This window comes from Somniosus microcephalus, chromosome 31, assembly GCF_052327205.1.
Source record: "Somniosus microcephalus isolate GS21.2 chromosome 31, FLI_Smic_1.0, whole genome shotgun sequence".
NCBI lineage: Eukaryota > Metazoa > Chordata > Chondrichthyes > Squaliformes > Somniosidae > Somniosus > Somniosus microcephalus.
This window is the reverse complement of record NC_141017.1, coordinates 20,906,903-20,929,484: the sequence shown is the minus strand read 5'-3', so window position 1 is coordinate 20,929,484 and position 22,582 is coordinate 20,906,903. Positions and strand designations below refer to the sequence as shown.

The following is a 22,582-nucleotide window of genomic DNA, read 5'->3' as shown; positions in this document are numbered from 1 at the left end:
AGAATGTGACTTGGCCAGTCATCTCACCTACGAGGATCAGGCTGCAGTCAGAAGGAGGGGCCTGGTCAGTCTTCTCGCTTACGAGGACCTACAATCAACGCTGGACTGATCATCGGCGGGTGAGTGTGTGTATGACTTCCTGTGATATTATCGGTGGACTGCTCGATCAGTGGTTGGGGTTTTGAATCTGTCTTAGGAACAATAAAAGGTTAAAGACAGACCCCGTATGCCTGGTGTAATTTCTCATAAGTCTCAAGTCCGAACTCTGTAACCTGTCGGACGGGGCGAGGGGTAATTCCACACGTCTTACATAAGAGGTTATTGATAAGTGCTGCTTAGTACAGAGGACCAGTTACAGTCCCATTGTCAGGGCCGTACATATTCAGTGGAATGAGAAGCGTGTCCACCACATTCCAACGCCTGAGGGTTCCGCTCTGACAGGCTTGGGATTATGTCTTGGCATTTGTTGGTGGCATAGCCGAAATATTTTGGACATGGGAGGAGCACTTCCACTGTGTCAGCAGCATATTAATCCGCTTCGGTAAAGTAGGTTTGGATGTGTGATTGGGGAAAACAGCGTTCTGACCAGGCGTAAGAACATAAGAATTAGGAGCAGGAGTCGGCCATACGGCCCCTCGAGCCTGCTCCGCCATTCAATAAGATCATGGCTGATCTTTGACCTCAACTCCACTTTCCCACTCAATCCCCATATCCCTTGATTCCCCTAGAGTCCCATAATCTATCGATCTCAGCCTTGAATATACTCAACGACTCAGCATCCACAGCCCTTTGGGATAGAGAATTCCAAGAGTCCAGGATTTACTGAGTGAAAGAATTCCTCCTCATCTCAGTCTTAAATGGCCGACACCTTATCCGGAGACTGTGCCCCCTCGTTCTTGATTCTCCAGCCATGGGGGAAACAGCCTCTCAGCACCTACCCTGTCAATCCCCCTCAGAACCGTATATGTTTTATACAGTAGAGCACGTTGTGCACTAAATCCTCGCCTGACCAAGAAACAAGGACAGGCCGAGGTTCGGGAGGACCAGGGAGGTCACAATTTTAAGATGTATAAGGCCAAATAAAGGTTATATGTCAGGAGGTGTTTCTTTGCCCAGAGAATAGTGGACCTGTGGAACAGGTTCCTGGCTGTGCGGCGGATGCTGATTGCTGAATTACTTCAAGTGAGAGCTGGATCTGATTCTGAGTTTGAATATTTGCCTTGAAGTCATGCTGCACCTGTTTAATTTGGTGCAGACACTCCCTTTGTGATATAAATAAAAGCACCGCCGAAATAAAATGTGCCTCACCGGTTATAACTTCTCGTAAATGCATTTCTGAGCTTGAACATGTCACCACTGCACCTACCCGCACCCCCCCCATTAGCTGGGTAGCTGATTACATTTCCTGAGACTGAATGAAGCGTCAGATCAGCAGAACAAGAAACCGCACCCACGTACAGTGGGACTCGTTTATAGAGGAAGGCAGTCAGTGAGGGGAGGCCTGCGTGTGAGGAGTGTACAGCGGTAGTGCAAGGGAAGGACAGTCCGGTGGCGGTGTGTGACCACAGAGTGTGAGAGGGCTGTGTTACTGCTCTCTACCGGTTCTACTGTTTAACATGAAGAGCCGGCAACACTTGGAATCCAATCGATCCTCTTTCTTGCTGGGTAAGTTTGTTACTGTTGTAATGTGGGAAACGCGGCAGCCAATTTGTGCACAGCAAGCTTCCACAAACAGCAATGTGATCGTGACCAGACAGTCGGTTTTTTGTGATGTTGATTGAGGGATAAATATTGGCCAGGACACCGGGGAGAACTCCCCCTGCTCTTCTTCGAAATAGTGCCTCGGGATCTTTTACGCCCACCTGAGAGAGCAGACGGGGCCTGGGTTTAACGTCTCATCCGAAAGGCGGCACGTCCGACAGTGCAAGCACTCCCTCAGCACTGCACTGGGAGTGTCAGCCTTGCTTTATGTGCTCAAGCCTCTGGAGTGGGACTTGAACCCACAACCTTCTGTCTCAGAGGCGAGAGAGAGAGTGCGGCCCACTGAGCTAAACGGACTAAGAGAATCAGTCTTCTAGTTCTGAGTCTCAAAGTGTGGTACGAGGTTAGAAAATTGAACTGGAAAATATAAAGAAAAGTGTGGAAAGTTTCATTTTTTTCTTGATCTGAATTAGGGATATATTCAGGGAAATGAACAGGAAACGCATGAGAATTCCAGCAAGGGGAGTGTGTCAGGACTAATATAGGAGCAGGGGAAGGGGCCAAGCTTTGTAGAATATTATGACGGCAACAATAACATTATCATATTCCTCGCTTTGTTAATGGAGCCCGCTATAATCTGCCTGTGCAACTATCGATCTGGCTCACCCGAGAGACACACACCCACACGGGTGTGAATTTCCAACATTGAGTCAAAAAGCGAGAGACTGAGCAATTCACCACAAGCTATCACACTAGAGTCTCATGCTGCTTCCATTACTTGAATTCTACTGTAAGTGTATGTTGTGTGAAAGCAGCCCACACATATAATCATTTTTCGACACTTCCCTTCCCTTCCTCGACTTCTCTGTCTCCATTTCTGGGGATAGGCTGTCGACCAACATCCACTATAAGCCAAAACAATAGCAAAATTCTGCGGATGCTGGAAATCTGAAATAACAACAGGTCAGGCAGCATCAAGGAGAGAGAAACAGAGGCAACGTTTCGGGTCGAGGGCCATTCGTCAGAATCCACTATAAGCCCACTGACTCCCACTGCTACCTTGACTAGACTTCCTCCCACCTCGCTTCCTGTAAAGACTCTATTCCATTCTCCCAGTTTCTCCATCTCCGTCGCATCTGTTCTGACGATGCCACCTTCCATACTAGTGCTTCCGACATGTCTGCCTTTTTCCTCAACTGAGGATTTCGCTCCACTGTGGTTGACATGGCCCTTGACCGTGTCCATTCCATTTCCCGCACTTCTTCTCTCACCCCTTCCCCTGCCTCCCGGAGCCACGATAGGGTTCCCCTTGTCCTCACCTTTCACCCCACCAGTCTCCACATTCAACAGATCATCCTCCGCCATTTCCGCCACCTCCAGCGTGATCCCACCACCAAACGCATTAACCCGTCCCCTTTCAGCATTCCAAAGGGACCGCTCCCTCCGTGACACCCTGGTCCACTCCTCTATCACCCCCAACACCCCTTCCCCTACGCCCGGCACCTTCCCCGTGCAAGCGCAGGAGATGCAACACCTGCCTTTTTACCTCCTCCCTTCCCGCCGTCCAGGGCCCCAAACATTCCTTCCAGGTGAAACAGCGATTTACTTGTACTTCTTGCAATCTAGTATACTGTATTCGCTGCTCACAATGCGATCTCCTCTACATTGGGGGTGGCCAAACGCAGATTGGGTGACCGCTTTGCGGAACACCTCCGTTCAGTCCGTAAGGGTGATCCCCCGAGCTTCCGGCCGCCTGTCACTTTAATTCTCCGCTCCACTCCCACTCTGACCTCTCCGCCCTCGGCCTCCTCCACTCTGCCAACGAAGCTCAACGTAAGCTCAACAGGCAGGCAGATTCCCTGAGCTGGAGCAATCAGTCGGATGGAGAGCAGGAGGGAGGCGTTCACCAGGGCAAATGGGACTGCACGCCGGCAAGACACGAGTAGCGAGTGTAGCGTGCACAGTTAGTGAGTGCGCCCTTGCAGCTCTGTAGTTCTCTGTAACGCCCTCCGCGTTCTAGCATTGAAGACTTGCCTCCCTCCCACCTCTTGCTTCGGCATTGATTGATATTAAGGCAGTTTAAAAAAATAATTCATAAAGACTTTTTGCACCGAACAAACTTTTATCGCAAAGTTTAATGTGTACAGAATCTGCAAGTGGAATAAATCCTGAGCCAAACACAAAACCACAGTGAATAAATACCCTTTGGTTTAATGGCAGTGGCTGACCTTTAAACTCTGCTTCAACTCGAAGGTTAGTTAAATTACACATCCCCCTCGCTCCGAAATTCATGAATATTGCTGCTCTACTTAGACCTCTGTACCACTAGTGCCGGCTTCCAAATAAATGCTGCACGAGTGTGTTGCATTTCACAGAAAAGAGAAGGAAAAAGCCAGTATAATTCATGGTTGGTCTGTCACGAATTAATGTCGCCTTTTTCCACCAGCCTGTCAACCGTGATTAAAAGAAAATAAAACATGGCATATCTAATTGCTTTTAGTTCGTAAACCGCTGGAAATAAGAGAATAAAAGAAAGGCTTGCATTTATATAGCGCCTTTCACGACCACCGGACATCTCAAAGCGCTTTACAGCCAATGAAGTACTTTTTGAAGTGGAGTCACTGTTCAAATGTAGGAAACGCGGCAGTCAATTTGCGCACAGCAAGCTCCCACTAACAGCAATGTGACAATGACCAGGTAATCTGTTGTAGTGATGTTGGATGAGGGATAAATATTGGCCCCAGGACACCTGCTCTTCTTCGAAATAGTGCCGTGGGATCTTTTACGTCTACTTGAGAGGGCAGATGGGGCCTCGGTTTAAGGTCTCATCCGAAAGTCGGAACTTCCGACAGTGCAGCACTCCCTCAGCAAGAGAGTAGGAGAGAAGACTAGATAAATTGAGTTGTGGTTAAGTGACACTAAGGTTTAGATTAAAAACCTATTGAAGGAGGAAGGTTAAGAAGTTCTGCAATTTCCAGTTCTAGAATCATAGACTTATAGAATGGTTACAGCACAGAAGGAGGCCATTCGGCCCATTGAGCCTGTGCCGGCTCTCTGCAAGAGCACTTCAGTTAGTCCCACTCCCCCGCCCTTTCCCCGTAGCCCTGCAAATTTTTTCCCCTCAGGTACTTATCCAATTCCCTTTTGAAAGACACAATTGAATCTGCCTCCACCACCCTCTCAGGCAGTGCATTCCAGATCCTAACCACTCGCTGCGTAAAAAGGTTTTCCCTCAGGTCGCCTTTGGATCTTCTGCCAATCACCTCAAATCTGTGTCCTCTGGTTCTTGACCCTTCTGCCAACGGGAACAGTTTCTCTCTCTCTACTCTGTCCAGACCCCTCATGATTTTGAACAACTCGATCAAATCTCCTCTCAACCTTCTCTGCTCTAAGGAGAACAACCCCAGCTTCTCCAGTCTATCCTTCTTCTTCTTCTTAACACGTAACTGAAGTCCCTCATCCCTGGAACCATTCTCATAAATCTTTTCTGCACCCTCTCTCAGGCCTTTGCATCCTCCTTAAAGTGCGGTGCCCAGAATTGGACACAGAACTCCAGTTGAGGCCGGACCAGTGTTTTATAAAGGCTCATCGTAACTTCCTCTGGTAATAATGAGTGAGAGTTTGAGAAGCTGTGGAGGTTCTTGATTTCAGCACAGTGAGACTCCAGGCACCAGAAAGGCTGAGGGCCACGGCACCAAGCTATCTATCGTTTGGCGCAGCACTGAATTTGCAATCTCAGGCAGCGAGTGGTGATGTTTGAGCTGATGTGGAGTATTACTGTATGTGGTCTATGGCGGCTGGGTGGAGTAGAGGGAGCTTTACTTGCCATCTGAGCTGGGAGTGCTTAACGCTAACATCAGGTGTATAATTTGCTTCTCAGCGCCCCCGATATAATGGCCCAGAAATTCTGGTCGGGGGCTTCCCGCGGGTGCAAGCCCCCGACCTGCACTTACATAGCGCGCCGGCCGTTGAGCTGTGGGCCCACGTGGGATTCTGATCCTGGGCCTCCTCCAACTGCCGGCGTACAGTGCTTGCGTATCCCAGGGGCGCAGTTAGTTCAATGCACCCCCTGGGATCACGTGGGCCATGGAGAGCCAATGGTAGCAGGGAATGCTTCATTCATAAAATTGACAGGAAGACCTGTCAAAACTATAAATACTGTAAGCCCCAACACATCACTAAAACTTCAAATACATTTTTTTTTAAATCACATTTTTTAAATAACTATAAATTACATAAAATATCTATTTTAAACAATAATTTAAATTTTTGAAAAAAAAATTACTTTTTCTAACGGGGCTAAAAATAAACTTACCTTTCTTTAAAGTATTTAAAAATAATAAACCTGTGGAAAAAATGTTTTAATTTTAATGAATTCACCACTTACCTTGTCAAAAGCAGGCCTTGCGACTGCTTTTTACATGTGTAACTCCTGGAGACTTACCCTCCAGGAGAAACCTGGAAAAAAAACGTAAGTTTGATGCACACGCGCTGCCTCTCCGGCGCACGCGTTCGACGGCTGAACCCCTTCCTTTAAGGGAACGGAAGTTCTGGATGCCCACGCATGCGCAGTGCATGCACAAAACCGGCACTTCGATTGGGCCTATGGGTGAGTACCCCGTGCGTACTCACCCGTGGGGACCCGAATTTCTGGGCCAATGTTACTCCTCAATAAACGATTTCTCGGGTGTCAAATTCTAAGGCTCTTTCTTTGCTTCTAGTGATGGCTCTCTGCAAACTTGGAGATCACTACATAGCTGCTGTTGAGGCCTGCAAATCCGGATACGAAAAAGCGAATGGACTTTGTGTGGGTAAGGTGTTGTCTATAAAGCACATGTTTTGGCTAAATATACTCTTTAATGTTCCTTCCTTCTTATATATAAGAATGATACCGGGGCTTACAGTTCTCTCTTTATTGCTAGACAATGAAATGCAGAGGCCCCGATTTTCTGCCAGCCGTCGGGCGGCTTTTCAGGCGGCCGGGGGCTGAAGATCGCCGAAAAAGCGGGTCGCGACCCCCCCCCCGCCTGATTCCCCACCCTGTCCGACTTTCAGACCGCCGTTTCTCCGCGACCCGCTTCAGTCCCGGCTGCCGCTGGCAGGACTGGCCGTTAGCACACTAATGACCAATTATTACCTTGTTGAAGTAGATTTTCCGGGGCCCATGCAAATTTGGGGCTTTCCCCACGTGAAACACGCTTGCGGGGAACCCCGCTGATGAGACCTGGCGTGAAGCTTGCCGGCTTGCTTGTTGTCAGCTGCAGGTCAATCGGAGAAGCTGCGATTTAAAGGGACAGCACTTGTATGTTGAAGGACCTTGTTGTTGCAGCTTTGGGGCTAATTCTTCAAGGCTTAGGCACAGCTGTGGAAGGGTGGAGCCTCACACACTTCTCCAATGCGATCTCCTGGGAAGCCCCTCTCGTCACCCTCACTCAGCGCTTCCTCAGCGGAGACATCTACGAGAAGCATGGGACGCCTTTTTTTCCTTCCCTTCTTGCCATTAGAGGATCTCCAGCAGCAGAGACGGCAGCAGCAGAACCAGGAACAGCATGATGAGCACCAGGAGCACCAGGCTGCTGCTCACTCACCTGAAGCTGCACAGGCCAGAAGGGGCCAGCGCTTGGAAGTGGCTTGAGAGCACCTTGCTGTGCTTTAGGGGGCCATGGGGACCCGTTTCTGCACTGGCAGTCCTACTCAGAAGGACTTCCATGAAGATCTGGTTTCTCTGTTCAACAGATGGCCAACGCTCCTCAAGAGATGTCATTCTCTTATGAGCACTCACCATGTTTTCCGTACCCTGGCGAGTTATCTCCTCCATGGAGGTTGCCAACCTTTCCATGGTGATGTGTTCATGCGCCAATGACTCCACAAAGGCTCTGCTCATGGTCGCTGTGGACTCCTCCATTCGCTCCACACTCGCAGCGACCCTGGAGACAAAACCTGCCAGAGACTCCTGCATCTGTGCATGGAGATCCATCACCTCTTCTCTTGCGGATGGACCCAGAGGCAGAGGGTCGACATGCAGCGCAGCTGAGCTGAGCTGGCAGAGTCCTGCGCCCTCCGACGAGGACTCTCCACTGCTGTCCCTGTCTCCAGAATCTGCTGAGGCTCACTTGTGAGCTGTGAAACACCAGGTGACAACACTACTCTATGTCCCGAAGGTCTCCCCGAGGTGTGAGTGTCTGCGCTGGTGCTGGGTGCACTTACTTCTGCTGATGCTGCGCCCTCAGAGGTTGGAGCTTCCTCTGAGGAGTCTGGCTGCACAGCCTCTTCCTCCTCCACAGTGAGGACGGGGGCTCTGGATGGTACTGTGGGGGAGTAAAGGAAGGAGTTAGAGATGTAATGCCAAGGTTCTCCTGGTGACTCCCAGCGAGTTGGCATCTGCTGACACCTGCATCCATGCAGCATTGGTCTCAGTGGGAGGCCTCTTCCTCCCTGACCTAGGGAAGAGGACCTCCCTGTGGGCCCTAACCCCATCCAATAATGCCTGCAGTGAAGCCTCGTCGAATTTGAAGGCAGCTCGGGGTCTGGCACTGGCCACAGCTGCTGCAGGCTCCTCTGCCATCCTGTATGGTTTGTTTGGAAGCCTTCAGATGATGCAGTGCTTGCTATGGACCTTGAAAGCACCACGAATGATGACATCATACTGTGGGGATTTCTGACTCAAATTGGACAATTAGCAAGGCTTCCCACATGCTGGGAATTAATTGGCCACTTGAGGGAAAATTGCGTGGAGCTGGCTGACACTTTTTTATGTGTGTCAGAAACCCCACATTTGGGGAAACCCAACCATTATCCACACAAGCCGAAAATCGGGGCCAGAGTGTCCTGAAATTCCTAAAACAGAATTGAGCACCTTTTAATATGTAAACCTGCCTCTTATAATATAGTAACCTGATTTATGCACATTCTTATTGTACTTTGGAATGATACCAATACAACCATCTATTCTGGTTCCCCCATTTCCTATGGTATATCTCTCTTTTGGTGTTCTGTTCTGGTGGTGATCTAAATGCTGTGGCAGCAAGAGCAGGTCAGAGGCTGGGTATTCTGCAGTGAGTGTCTCACCTCCTGACTCCCCAAAGCCTTTCTACCATCTACAAGGGTACGCCTGTTGGGGTCTCGCAAGTGCCGGTTTCAGGCATACGTAGCACATGCGCTAAAACGCGGCACTTACGATCAGTCAAGAATCCCCTTGACGGATCCTCTGCCTGCCCTGGAGAAGGGCCTCTGCGGGTGGAAAGTTCTGCTTTCTGCTGAACCTCCGCCCGCTGAAATCCTTTAAAAATCTTACGCCCGGTAAAAGCCTGCATAAGGCCTGCTTTTACCAGCATAAGAGTTTAAAAAAAGTAAAATAAAACTTTTTTTTCACTCATTTACTTTTAAAAAAGGTAAGTTTATTTTTAGCCTTGAATTATTTTTTCAAAATATTAAATTTTTGTTTAAAATATTTAATTTAATGTAATTTTAACTAATTTTAAATACGTGATTTAAAAAAAATGTATTTAATGTTTAACTGTGCTTTTTAAAGTGATCCCCATTCATACTTTTGACAGATCTGTGTGGAGAGACCTGTCAAAAGTGTGAAGGGGGATTCCCTTCTTGGATTGGTTCCCCATGGCCCACGTGATCCCAGGGATGCTAGCGAACCGCCTGCGCCCCTGGGATTCCTGGGCCTCTGCGCGCAGACCCAGAGAGGCCCAGGATCGGAGGTCTCGGGACCTGCGGAGCCAGAAGGTAAGTTCGTAGATTTTTCCCGATCGGAGGCATCTGATCGGAAAATCCGGCCCAGTGTCTTCTATTAGTAAAGAAAGAGAAAGAACTTGCATTTCTATAGCGTCTTTCATGACCTCAGGATGCCCCAGAGCGCTTTACAGCCAATGAAGTTCTTTCGAAGTTGTAATGTAGGAAACGCGACAGCCAATGTGCGCACAGCAAGCTCCCACAAACAGCAATGTGATGATGAGCAGATCATCTGTTTTATTGTTGTTGTTTGAGGGTTGAATGGTAGCCAGGACACCGGAGAGACAGGGCCTCAATATAACATCTTATCCATAAGAAGGCACCTCTGACAGTGCAGCGCTCCCTCAGTACTGCACTGGAGTGAGACACAGGCTTTGATGTTAACCTCCCCACGACAGGCGGGAGAAGGTTGGTAGGGGACCTTAAAAATGAAAAACCAGGGAACGCGTCCCCAACTTGTTGCCGTTGTCATAGCGGCGGGTTTCACAGCGGGATACTTCATTAACATATTTAAATCGGACTCTCACAGTGCAATTGGGAGCCCGGCTTATCATTACCCGTTGCCGTGCGGGTTACCGTGGGCTCGGGAAACCCGGTAGTGAAAGGGAGGCGGGAGCAGCCGGCTCCACAAGGTAAGAGCCTCTCTCAGCCTTCCTTGTGGGCCAGGAGGAGCAGGAGTGCTCGCCCCCCCCGAGGTCCCTCAAGGAAGCCTTCGGTCTCCCCTTTGCCAATAGCAGCCATCCCCTCCACCCCCTACCATGATTGCTGACATCCTCCCGCCCCACCATCCAGCCCCAATGGCCTCTCTCCCTCCAGCCGATCACGGCCCGTCCCACCCCTACCACAAACCCCGACCTCTGGCCTCTCACCGCCACCCCAACCCCCTCCGTTAACCTCTGATTGCCAGGGAACCCCCCCCAAGGGACCCCCGGCTGTGGTCTCCTGCTGCTGGTCTTTCCGCCTGGCAATTGGCCAGCCGGTCAATTCGGCTGGGCGGGAAACGGAGCCAGAAAATGTTAATGAGGTCCTGATGTTAAGTACGGGCGTCCATGGCCCTGCCGGGTTCGTTGGCCGTTTCCTGCCTCATTCTCACCCTCCCTGCCTCCCTGCCACAGTGTGAGAGACAATAAGTGAGAGACAGTAGGCGTGAGAGATGGAGAGATAGATTGTGTGCGAGATACACTGGATACCCCTAATCACAAAACCACTGAGCACATACTCAACATAATTCTTTGTGATTTATTTACAGATACGGATGAGTGTATGAAGTCGGCATCAAGGTGTGGCTCTAGTGCGACCTGCGTCAACACAATTGGAAAATACTGCTGTCTAGCTAATGACGGAACTAGCTCTTTGCCTGGAGATGGTGCAGGTGCGGGATTATTATAAACATGGATGAGGGAAAAACAGCAACAATTTGAACCATTTTTTTTAAAGTTCATTTTATCCTGGAATTTCAGATGTCTGGCGAGAAGATTTGGTGGATGCTGAGGGGCGGTTTCCCCTGGCTGAAGGGTCTAGAACCAGGGGGGCATAGCCTCAGGAAAAGGGGTCGGTCATTTAGGGCTGTGATGAGGAGGAATTTCTTCACTCAGAGGGTTGTGAATCTTTGAAATTCTCTGCCCCAGAGGGCTGTGGATGCTGAGTCTATGGGCTCGATTTTGCCAATGGGGAGCTTTTGGAGGCGGGACTCCCACTTTTTGGGTTGTAGTCCCGCCTCCATCGACTTGTGGCCAACCCACACTACTTTCCCTTGATTGACCTTGTTAAGCCCGCCCAGCGGGCTCAGCAGGCCAATTAAGGGACACCTGGTTGCTGGTGACATCAGCGATTGACATTTCATCTGTCAAGAGCTTTTGACAGATGAAAAATCAACGTTTGACAGCTCTGTGAAGCTGTCAAACACTGACAGTCTGTCTTCTAACTTGAGTCCTTCTACTCAGACTCAGTTAGAGATCTCTCCAGACCAGAAAGCAGAGGCTGCAGCTTTTGACAGTTCAGCGGCCATTCTGCTTTCTGTGCCGGTGAGATGGGGTCTCCCGAGAACTGAAGGGAGGAAGCCTGCAGGAGAAAGTAAAGGTAAGTGAAACTTATTAAAACACTTTACACTTACCTCACACACTTACCTCTGCACAAATGCACCCATCACTCACCTGCACAACGGACATCTCGACCCCTCCAACCCCTTCAGACCGATGGTCCGCCTCGCTAACTTGCCGTGGTTCGGAGCCGTCGGGAAGCCCACACTTCAGGGCTAAAAACAGGAATTAGGCAAAAAACTACCTGTTAACAGGCAGTTAATTGGCACTAATCCCCTTCCCGCCTCGTGGAGGCGGCTCCCAGCACAGGTCGGCTACCCGCCTCCTGGGACATTGGCACGGAGGCGGGTTGGGGGCGGGATGGGTTCCTGCCCCCCGATTCTGCAATTTTCCCACCACTCCCGCCTCCAAACCCGTCTCCTCGGGGCTTGGAAATTCGAGCCCATTGAGTATATTCAAGAATGAGATCGATAGATTTTTTGGCTCATGGGGAATCAAGGGATATGGAAATTGGGTGGGAAAATGGAGTTGAGGTCGATGATCAGCCATGATCTTATTGAATCACGGGGAAGGCTCGAGGGGCCATATGACCAACTCCTGCTCCTATTTCTTATGTTCTTATATGTACAGCCCTGACAATGGAACAAATGCAGAATGTAACTGGTCCTCTGCTCTAAGTAACACTTATCAATAACTTAATAATGGCCGACTCCTGTTATGTTCTTATACAATTTTTTTTTTTAAAGAAGTTTATGGACCTGAAGTTCTTGGATACCTGTTCCACTGCCACTTCCTGATGCCACTCTTCCCCGGACTGACCACCTTGCGGCAGGGTCCCTTTAAAGGAGCTGAACCACGGCACCATTGGTGGTGCTTCCAGGGTGTCCATCCTACAGGAGGACCTGGAAGTTTTTTGGAGTGACCCTTGGTCTTGTCAAGGGGATTGGCAGCCCTTTCTGGCCAACGAATGCAGGATCTTTTTTAAGAAAAGGGAGTTAAGGGTTATGGGGAGCGGGCAGGGAACTGGCTTTGAGCCCAAGATCAGCCATGATCTTGTTGAATGGTGGAGCAGGCTCGAGGGGTCAAGTGGCCTATTCCTGCTCCTATTTCTTATGTAAAAGAATCGATTCTGTAATAGCTGTTTTCGTAATGGTAATCAATCGTTTTCAGGGCCCCTCTTCTCACCAGTGAAGTAGGAGCTTGGAGTCACGTTGGAGAGAGACTCTTGTGTTCGGAACCAGAACTGGCGGGATTTCTGGTGGGTGCGATCAGGAACATCGGAACAGGAGGAGGCCATTCAGCCCCTTGAGCCTGTCCTGCCATTCAATTAGATCACGGCAGATCTGTATCTCAGCTCCATCCACCCGCCTTGGCTCCATAGCCCCTAATACCCTTGCCTAACAAAAATCTATCAATCTCAGTTTTGAAATTTTCAATCGGCCCTCCAGCCTCAACAGCTTTTTGGGTGAAGAGAGTTCCAGATTTCCGCTACCCTTTGTGTGAACAAGTGCTCAGTGTCAGCCGTGGTTCAGTGGGTCAGAAGGTCGAGGGTTCAAGTCCCACTTCAGAGACTTGAGCAGAAAAAAATCTAGGCGGACACTCCAGCACAGTACTGAGGGAGTGCTGCACTGTCAGAGGTGCCGTCTTTCGGATGAGAGGTTTAACCGAGGTCCCGTCTGCTGTCTCAGGTGGACCTAAGTGATCCCATGCCATTATTTCGAAGAAGAGCTGGGGGAGTTATCCCTGGTGTCCTGGGGCCAATATTTATCCCTCAATCAACATCACTAAAAAAACAGATCATCTGGTCATTATCATATTGCTGTTTGTGGGAGCTTGCTGTGCGCAAATGGACTGCTGCATTTCCTACATTACTACACTTCAAAGAAGATGATGGTGGATCTTCTTTTGACCCAGAGAAGCCAAAATCCTGGAACTCCCTCCCGAACAGCACTGTGGGAGCCCGTTCACCACACGGGCTGCAGCGGTTCAAGAAGGCGGCTCACCACCACCTTCTCGAGGGCAACTAGGGATGGGCAATAATTGCCGGCCTTGCCAGCGATGTCCACATCCCGAGAACTAAAAACTGCATTTTAAAAATGTACCACTGTGACACTCATCTCTGCCTTCATTACCGTAGGCCTCGAATTTGACGGTCGTCCTAACAAGAGTGATGATTCCATCGCTAAAGTATCTCACAAAATGGTAAGTGGCTGCACCGTTTGTTTCAGGGGCTTCCAATTTACAGTCTAGTGCAGCACTAGCTGTGATGTTAAAAATTTGGGGTCTGCTTTTGATATTCTCTTGGCTATTCCCATAAATAGTCCTGCATCTTATGTTCAGGAGTTTGCCCGTCTTGTCCAAAGTCAGGAACAAACCGTTGGTTAGAACCATAGGATCACAGAATCGTACAGCACAGAAGGAGGCCATTCGGCCCATCGTGCCTGTGCTGGCTCTTTGAAAGAGCTCTCCAATTAGTCCCACTCCCCCCCGCTTTCTCCTCATAGCCCTGCAAATTAGGCCTCTTCAAGTACATGTCCGATTGTCTTTTTGAAAGTTCCTGTGGAATCTGATGCTCTGTTTCTCACAGACAGGCATGTTATGCCATATAATATACAAAGGCCCAGATATTCTGACCCCCACGGGTGTGTACGAGGTGTGTATGTACCTATAGGTGCCTCGCAAGTGCCGGTCTCAGGCGTGCGAACCGCATGCACTAAAACCCGACACTTGCAATCTGTGAAGAATTCTCTTGACAGATCCTCCGCCTGCCCAGGAGAAGGGCCTCCGCGGGCAGAGAGTTCCACTTTCTGCACAACCTCCGCCCACTGAAATCCTTTAAAAATCTTACGCCTGGTCAAAGCCTGCGTAAGGCCTGCTTTCACCAGCATAAGAGCTTAAAAAAGTAAAAAAATATTTTTTTTCATTCATTTATAATTTAAAAATACTTTTAAAAAAGGTACGTTTATTTTTAGCCCAGTAAAAAAACTTTAATTAGTTTTTTCAAAAAATACATTTTTGTTTAAAATATTTAATTTAATGTAATCTTAACTAATTTTAAATACGCGATTTAAAAAAAAATTAATTAATGTTTAACTGTGTTTTTTAAGTGATCCCCATTCATACTTTTGACAGATCGGTGCGTAGAGACCTGTCAAAAGTGTGATGGGGGATTCCCTTGTTTGATTGGTTCCCCATGGCCCACGTGATCCCAGGGACGCTAGCGGACCGCCTGCACCCCTGGGATACCTGGGCCTCTGCGCGCGCAGACCAGGAGAGGCCCAGGATCGGAAGTCTCAGGATCTACGGAGCCAGCAGGGAAATGCGTAGATTTTTCCCAATTGGAGGCACCCGATTGGAAAATCCGGTCCAATATCTTATTCTGTTAGTAAAGAAAGAGAAAGAACTCGCATTTCTATAGCGCCTTTCATGACCTCAGGATGTCCCAGAGCGCTTTACAGCCAATGAAGAACTTTTGAAGAGTAGTCACTGTTGTGATGTAGGAAACGTGGCAGCCAATTTGCGCACAGCAAGCTCCCGTAAACAGCAATGTGATAAGGACCAGATAATCTGTTTTTTGTTTAGTGATGTTGATTGAGGGATAAATATTGGCCAGGACACCGGGGCGAACTCCCCTGCTCTTCTTCGAAATGGTGCCACAGCATCATTTACATCCACCTGAGAGAGCAGACGGGGCCTCGGTTTAGCGAGTCAACCGAAAGGCGGCACCTCTGACAGCGCAGCACTCCCTCAGTATTGCCCTGGAGTGTCAGCCTAGGTTTTGTGCAGAAAAAATTAGTGAATAAAGCGAAGTGAGGCTGCAGCTCTTTAAAGACTGCAGATAGAGGTTAATAAGAGGGTGCCACTGTTGACTAAACATTGCTACGTTCCTGCAGATGTCAGTTAAGACACTGTTCTCCTCTGGAGCAGAGAAGGCTAAGAGGAGATTTGATAGAGATGTTTAAAATTATGAGGGGTTTAGACAGAGTAAATAAAGAGAAACTGTTCCCAATGGCTGAGGGGTTGATAACCAGAGGGCACAGATTTAAGGTGATTGGCAAAAGAACCAGAGGAAAAACCTTTTTTACGCAACGAGTGGTTAGGATTTGGAACGCACTGCCGGTTAAGAACATAAGAACATAAGAAATAGAAGCAGGAGTCGGCCATTCGGCCCCTCAAGCCTGCCCCGCCATTCAATAAGATCATGGCTGATCTGATCTTGGCCTCAAAGCCACTTTCTCGCCTCCTCCCCATAACCTTTGACTCCCCTGGATCTCAAAAATCTGTCTATCTCCGCCTTGAATATATTCAATGACTCAGCTTCCACAGCTCTCTGGGGTAGAGAATTCCAAAGATTCACCACCCTCTGATAGGGTGGTGGAAACAGATTCAACAGTAGCCTTCAAAAGGGAATTGGATAAATACTTGAAGAAGAACAAAATTGCAGGGAAATGGAGACAGAGCAGGGGGAGTGGGACTAACTGAATGCTCTTTGAAAGAGCCGGCGCAGACTTGATGGGCCGAACGGCCTCCTTCTGTGCTGTGCTATTCCATGATTCTATGTTAGTTCAGTATGTTACTGTTCCTGGAGCGTTCCTTCTTTTAATAGTTCCCTTTGAAACATGACCCAAAAAAATGTAAGTGTGATGCTTGAGATGTGATAGAGAAGCATAGTGAAGAGGAAGTGCCCACAAGATGTATTTATTTTTATAATGTAACGCTGCTTTCTGTGAGTCAGAGGATATGCTGTTTTCTGAGGATCATAGAAAGTTACAGCACGGAAGGAGGCCATTTCGGCCCATCGTGTCCTCGCCGGACAACAAAGAGCTCTCCAAGTGTGGCCCATCACGGGAAAGAAAGAAAGAACGTACTTGCATTTCTATAGCGCCTTTCACATCCTCAGGACACCCCCAAGCGCTGTACAGCCAATGAGGTACTTTTGAAGTGTAATGTAGGAAAGGCGGCAGCCAATTTGCGCACAGCAAGCTCCTACAAACAGCAATTTGATAATGACCAGATAATCCGTTTTTTTTTAGTTATGTTGGTTGAGGGATAAATATTGGTCAGGATACCGGGGAGAACTCCCGTGCTCTTCTTCGCATAAAAAGAAAGTCTTACATTTGTATAGCGCCTTTCATGACCACCGGACGTCGCAAAGCACTTTACAGCCAATGAAGCACTTTTTTGGAGTGTAGTCACTGTTGTAATGTGGGAAACGCGGCAGCCAATGTGATGTTGGCTGAGAGATAAATATTGGCCAGGACACCAGGTAATAACTCCCCTGCGCTTCTTCAAATAGTGTCATGGGATCTTTTACTCCCATTTGGGAGAGCAGACGGTGCCTCGGTTTAACGTCTCATCTGACAGACGGCACCTCTGACAGTGCAGCACTCCCTCAGCACTGTCACTGGGAGCGTCAGCCGAGCTTTATGTACTAAACCATGTGAGCTGGGACTTGAACCCACAACCTTCTGACAACAGAGGCAAGGGTGCTACCAACGGAGCCACAGCTGAATAGGAAGCTTGGATGAGACTGGTGAGGGTCAATTTATTTTGAGGGCCAACGACTGAGCTGTTCCCAGAGAGAGGGGGCAGGCTTCAATCCACAACCTCTCCATACTTGAGATGCAGGCCCTTCAAATTCAGCACCTATGCAACCTTGTCATTCCGTACTGACGCCCTACTTTCTGCTTTACCTCGGCAGCACCTCCCAAACCCGCGACCTCTTCCACTTCGAAGGACAAGGGCAGCAGGTGCATGGGAACACCACCACCTCCAAGTTCCCCTCCAAGTCACACACCATCCCGACTTGGAAATATATCGGCCGGTTCCTTCATCGTCGCTGGGATAAAATCCTGGAACTCCCTCCCTAACAGCACTGTGGGAGCACCTTCACCACACGGACTGCAGCGGTTCAAGAAGAAGGCTCACCACCACCTTCTCAAGGGCAACTATTGATGGGCAATAAATGCGACACTCATATCCTTACTGCAGCACCAGTGATGCAGTTACGTAGCCAGTTTCTATTATAAATGTAGGCATTGGAATTTGTAATGGAAAAATAAAAAAGTAGGGACACTTTAATTTTGGGCTGAAGTATATCCGTGCACACTGGCCCAATTATCCCTGGCCCTCCAACCCTGCTTCACATGAGAGGATAATCATTTTTGGCAGTTAACAGACGTGCACGTTCCAAAAGACATTCAGTTTTTTTTTAATTTGTTCGTGGGATGTAGGTGTCACTGGCAAGGCCAGCATTTATTGCCCATCCCTAGTTGCCCGCGAGAAGGTGGTGGTGAGCTGCCTTCTTGAACCACTGCAGTCCATGTGGTGAAGGTACTCCTACAGTGCTGTTAGGGAGGGAGTTCTAGGATTTTGACCAAGCGATGATGAAGGATCAGCGATATACTTCCAAGTCAGGATGGTGTGCGACTTGGAGGGGAACTTGGAGGTGCTGATGTTCCCATGTGCCTGCTGCCCTTGTCCTTCTAGGTGGTAGAGGTCGCGGGTTTGGGAGGTGCTGTCAAAGAAGCCTTGGCGAGTTGCTGCAGTGCATCTTGTAGATGGTACACTCCCGACTTGTGCCTTGTAGATGGTGGAAAGGCTTTGGGGAGTCAGGAGATGAGACACTCGCCGCAGAATACCTAGCCTCTGACCTGCTGTTGCTGCCACTGTATTTCTGCACTGTTAATCTGCACCATTATAGTTCAATGATGAGTGCCAGTGGCAAAGCACTTGCTTTGGGTATTTTTTGTTACTGCGATGAGTTTACTTTTTGTGAATCTGATTGCACATTTGCAAACCAGGGAGTCGAACTTGCATGGTCCTCCCCTTTTCAATTACTCTGAATTCTAATCACATGGGCTGTAGTGTGGCGAGATAGCATGCAACATGTCCAAGACTGACGATTTTAAATTGAGTTTGGCTTGGCCTTTTAATGTTTTGTTTCCAACAACACAGACTGCAAACGAAAGGTGTGTGTATATTTATTAAGAAGGGGCGTATTACAGTACATGGGGTGACGGGGTGGTGGTGGGTGGGGGGGTGGGGGTGGCAGTAAATACCAACTTGATATTCGGATGCTTTACTGAACTCAAACAAGCACATCTGATTCAGAACAGGCACTTGGCGTTCTCTCATGCGCCAAAGGAGATAGTGGTGGGTTGAACTCAGTTACTATCATGTTAATGCAAAAATGTTTATTCTTAAAAATGGGAGGTAATACACTTATTCTTAAGTACCCATTGGCAACATCATAGGAATTTGATTAGCGAATTCGCAAAGTATTTATTAACTCCTTTACTCTGTAATCTCCTTCAGCCCCACCCCCCCCCCCGCCCCCCCCACCCGAGATATCTGCGCTCCTCAAATTCTGCCCTCTTGAGTATCCCTGATTATAATCGCTCAACCATTGGTGGCCGTGCCTTCTGTTGCCTAGGCCCTAAGCTCTGGAATTCCTGGCCTAAACCTCTCCGCCTCGCTACCTCTCTTCCCTCCTTAAAACCTACCTCTTTGACCAAGCTTTTGGTCATCTGCCCTAATTTCTCCTTATGTGGCTCGGTGTCAAATTTTTTCATCTTCCAATCACTCCCGTGACGCGCCCTGGGACGTTTTACTAATGTTAAAGGCGCTATATAAGAACATAAGAAATAGGAGCAGGAGTAGGCCATTCGGCCCTTCGAGCCTGCTCCGCCATTCAATGAGATCATGGCTGATCTTCTGCCTCAACTCCATTCACCGGCCCTATCGCCATATCCCTTGAAGCCCTTACTCGTCAGAAATCTATCGACTTCTGTTTTGAATATACCCAATGACTGAGCCTCCACAGCCCTCTGGGGTAGAGAATTCCAAAGATTCACCACCCTCTGAGTGAAGAAATTTCTTCTCATCTCAGTTCTGAATGGCCGACCCTTTATCATAAGAACATAAGAAATAGGAGCAGGAGTAAGCCAATCGGCCCCTCGAGCCTGCTCCGCCATTCAATAAGATCATGGCTGATCTGATCCTAACCGCCAATCCACTATCACAGAACCATCTCCTGAATCTAACAGAATTAGACACACGAAATAGGAGCAGGATCAGGCTACACGGCCCCTGGGCCTGCTCCGCTACCCACAGGGCCATGACCGATCCGGACCTAGACTCGTCCAAATTCCTGCCCGCTCCCCGTAACCCTTAATTCCCTTTACTTCTAGGAAACTGTCTATTTCTGTTTTAAATTTATGTAATGATGTAGCTTCTACAGCTTTTTGGGGCAGCATATTCCATGGACCTACCACCCTCTGAGTGAAGTAGTTCCTCCTCATCTCAGTTTTGAAAGAGCAGCCCCTTATTCTAAGACTATGCCCCCTAGTTCTAGTTTCACCCATCATCGGGAACATCTTCCCCGCATCCACCCGATCCAACCCCTTCACAATCTTATATGTTTCAATAAGATCGCCTCTCATTCTTCTGAACTCCAATGAGTAGAGTCCCAATCTACTCAACCTCTCCTCATATGTCCATCCCCTCATCCCCGGGATTAACCGAGTGAACCTTCTTTGTACTGACTCGAGAGCAAGTATGTCCTTTCTTAAGTATGGACACCAAAACTGTACGCAGTATTCCAGGTGCGGTCTCACCAATACCTTGTACAACTGAAGCAATACCTCCCTATTTTTATATTCTATCCCCCTAGCAATGAAAGCCAACATTCCATTGGCCTTCTTAATCACTTGCTGCACCTGCATACTAACCTTTTGAGTTCCGTGCACCAGGACCCCCAGATCCCTTTGTACTTCAGTACTTTCCAGTTTCTTGCCATTAAGATAATAACTTGCTCTATGATTTTTCCTGCCAAAGTGCATAACCTCACACTTTCCAGTATTGTATTCCATCTGCCAAATCTCTGCCCACTTACTTAGCCTGTCTATGTCCCCTTGCAGGTTTTTTATGTCCTCCTCACTCACTACTTTCCCTCCCATCTTAGTATCATCTGCAAACTTTGATATGTTACACTCGGTCCCCTCCTCCAAATCGTTAATATAGATTGTAAAGAGTTGGGGACCCAGCACTGACCCCTGCGGAACACCACTAGTTACTGATTGCCAGTCTGAGAATGAACCATTTATCCCAACTCTCTGCCTTCTGTTAGATAGCCAATCCTCTATCCATGCCAGAATATTACCCTCAATCCCGTGATTTTTTATCTTAAGCAATAATCTTTTGTGTGGCACCTTGTCAAATGCCTTTTGGAAGTCGAAATACACTACGTCCACTGGTTCCCCTTTATCCACCCTATATGTTACTTCCTCAAAGAACTCCAGCAAATTTGTCAAACATGACTTCCCCTTCATAAAACCATGCTGACTTTGTCCTATTAAATTATGATTATCCAAATGTCCTGTTACTGTCTCCTTAATAATGGACTCCAAAATTTTACCTACCACAGATGTTAGGCTAACTGGTCTATAGTTTCCAGCCTTCTGTCTACTGCCCTTTTTAAATAAGGGTGTTACATTAGCAGTTTTCCAGTCTGCCGGGACCTTTGCCGAGTCCAGGGAGTTTTGGAAAATTATTACCAATGCATCCACAATCCCTACCACCACTTCCGTCAAGACCCTAGGATGTAAGCCATCAGGTCCAGGTGATTTATCAGCCTTGAGTCCCATTATTTTACCGAGTACCACTTCCTTAGTGATTTTGATCGTGTTTAGCTCCTCCCCCCCTTTAGCCCCCTGTTTGTCCAGTGTTGGGATATTCTTAGTGTCTTCTACTGTAAAGACTGATATAAAATATTCATTCAGTGTTTTTGCCATCTCCATATTTCCCACCATTAATTTCCTGGTCTCATCCTCTAAGGGACCAACATTTACTTTAGCCACCCTTTTTCTTTTTATATAACTATAAAAACTCTTACTATCTGTTTTTATATTTTTTGCTAATTTACTTTCATAATCTATCTTCCCTTTCTTAATCAATCTTTTTGTTATTTTTTGCTGTCTTTTAAAGTTTTCCCAATCCTCTATCCTGAGGCTGTGGCTGTTGCTAATATGCTGAGGTGTAATGAATTGCAACTTATTGGCTTTTTGAGATACTGCAATGCCAGTTTTTTTAAAATTAACTCTCGGGATGTGGGCGTTGCTGGCACAGCCAGAATTTATTGCCCATCCCTAGCTTTCCTTGAGAAGGTGGTGGTGAGCCTTCTTCCTGATAGCAGATGAATACAGCTGAGTGGCTTGTTAGGCTACTTCAGAGGGCAGTTAACCACATTGCACAGGCTGATGTGGGACTGGAGTCACATATACCCGGCCAGACCGGGTAAGGACGGCAGATTTCCTTCCCTAAAGGACATTAGTGAACCAGATGGGTTTTTTACAAAAGTTTCATGGATGCTTTTTTACCCTGGATTCAAATTTTCAAACAGCCATGGTGGGATTTAAACTCATGTTCTACCGGAATATTAGTCCAGGTCTCTAGATTACATAACCAATACACTCTTTCTACCCCCTACCATTAAATTGAAGCAATATTTTAAAATTGAGTTCTGTAGAAGGGTTTCGACCCGAAACGTTGACTCTATTTCTCTCTCCACGGATGTTGCCTGGCCTGCTGAGTTTTTCCAGCATTTTCTGTTGTTATTTTTAATTTAAAATTGACCCCTTTTCTCTCATGTTTAATCTGTTGTTGCAGTGCATGAGCACATATCGTATACGTGGCCTCCTTAAAAGTCTACTACAAAAACGTCCAACACGACCCCTGGGAGCTCATGACCAATACTCGGAGATCACAAGTTTCCTGGAAGACACGGAAAGTGCTTTGAAGTCTTCAGTTGAAACTTCATCAAATCAAAGAGAGGAACGAATATTAATGGAGGATTTTGGTAATATCGGAGAAAGACATAAAATGATAATGATAATAGTATTCAAATGTCAGTCAGCACAGTCATTGATCCAAACACTTGCAAGTGCAGAAGGGAAGTGTCAACCATGGTTCAGTGGGTAGCACAGCTTGCTTCTTGAGTCAGAAGATTGTGGGTTCACAAGCCCCACTCCAGAGACCTTAAGCATAAAATCTAGGCTGACACACCCAGTGCAGTGCTGAGGGAGCGCTACACTGTCAGC

The 22,582-nt window shown here is 47.9% G+C and overlaps 1 protein-coding gene across 1 annotated transcript in view; it reads left to right on the top strand.

The window, feature by feature from the left end:
• Positions 1-1,544: 1,544 nt before the first annotated feature.
• LOC147097614 (adhesion G protein-coupled receptor E3-like) overlaps positions 1,545-22,582 on the top strand; it is a 75,607-nt gene continuing 54,569 nt past the window's right edge. Inside the window, exons 1-5 of the mRNA XM_085971418.1 lie at positions 1,545-1,665; positions 6,423-6,512; positions 10,694-10,816; positions 13,621-13,685; positions 22,113-22,341. Of these exons, the coding sequence (XP_085827544.1) occupies positions 1,617-1,665; positions 6,423-6,512; positions 10,694-10,816; positions 13,621-13,685; positions 22,113-22,341 (556 nt within the window). The 5' untranslated portion in view covers positions 1,545-1,616. The remainder of the gene's footprint in view (positions 1,666-6,422; positions 6,513-10,693; positions 10,817-13,620; positions 13,686-22,112; positions 22,342-22,582) is intronic.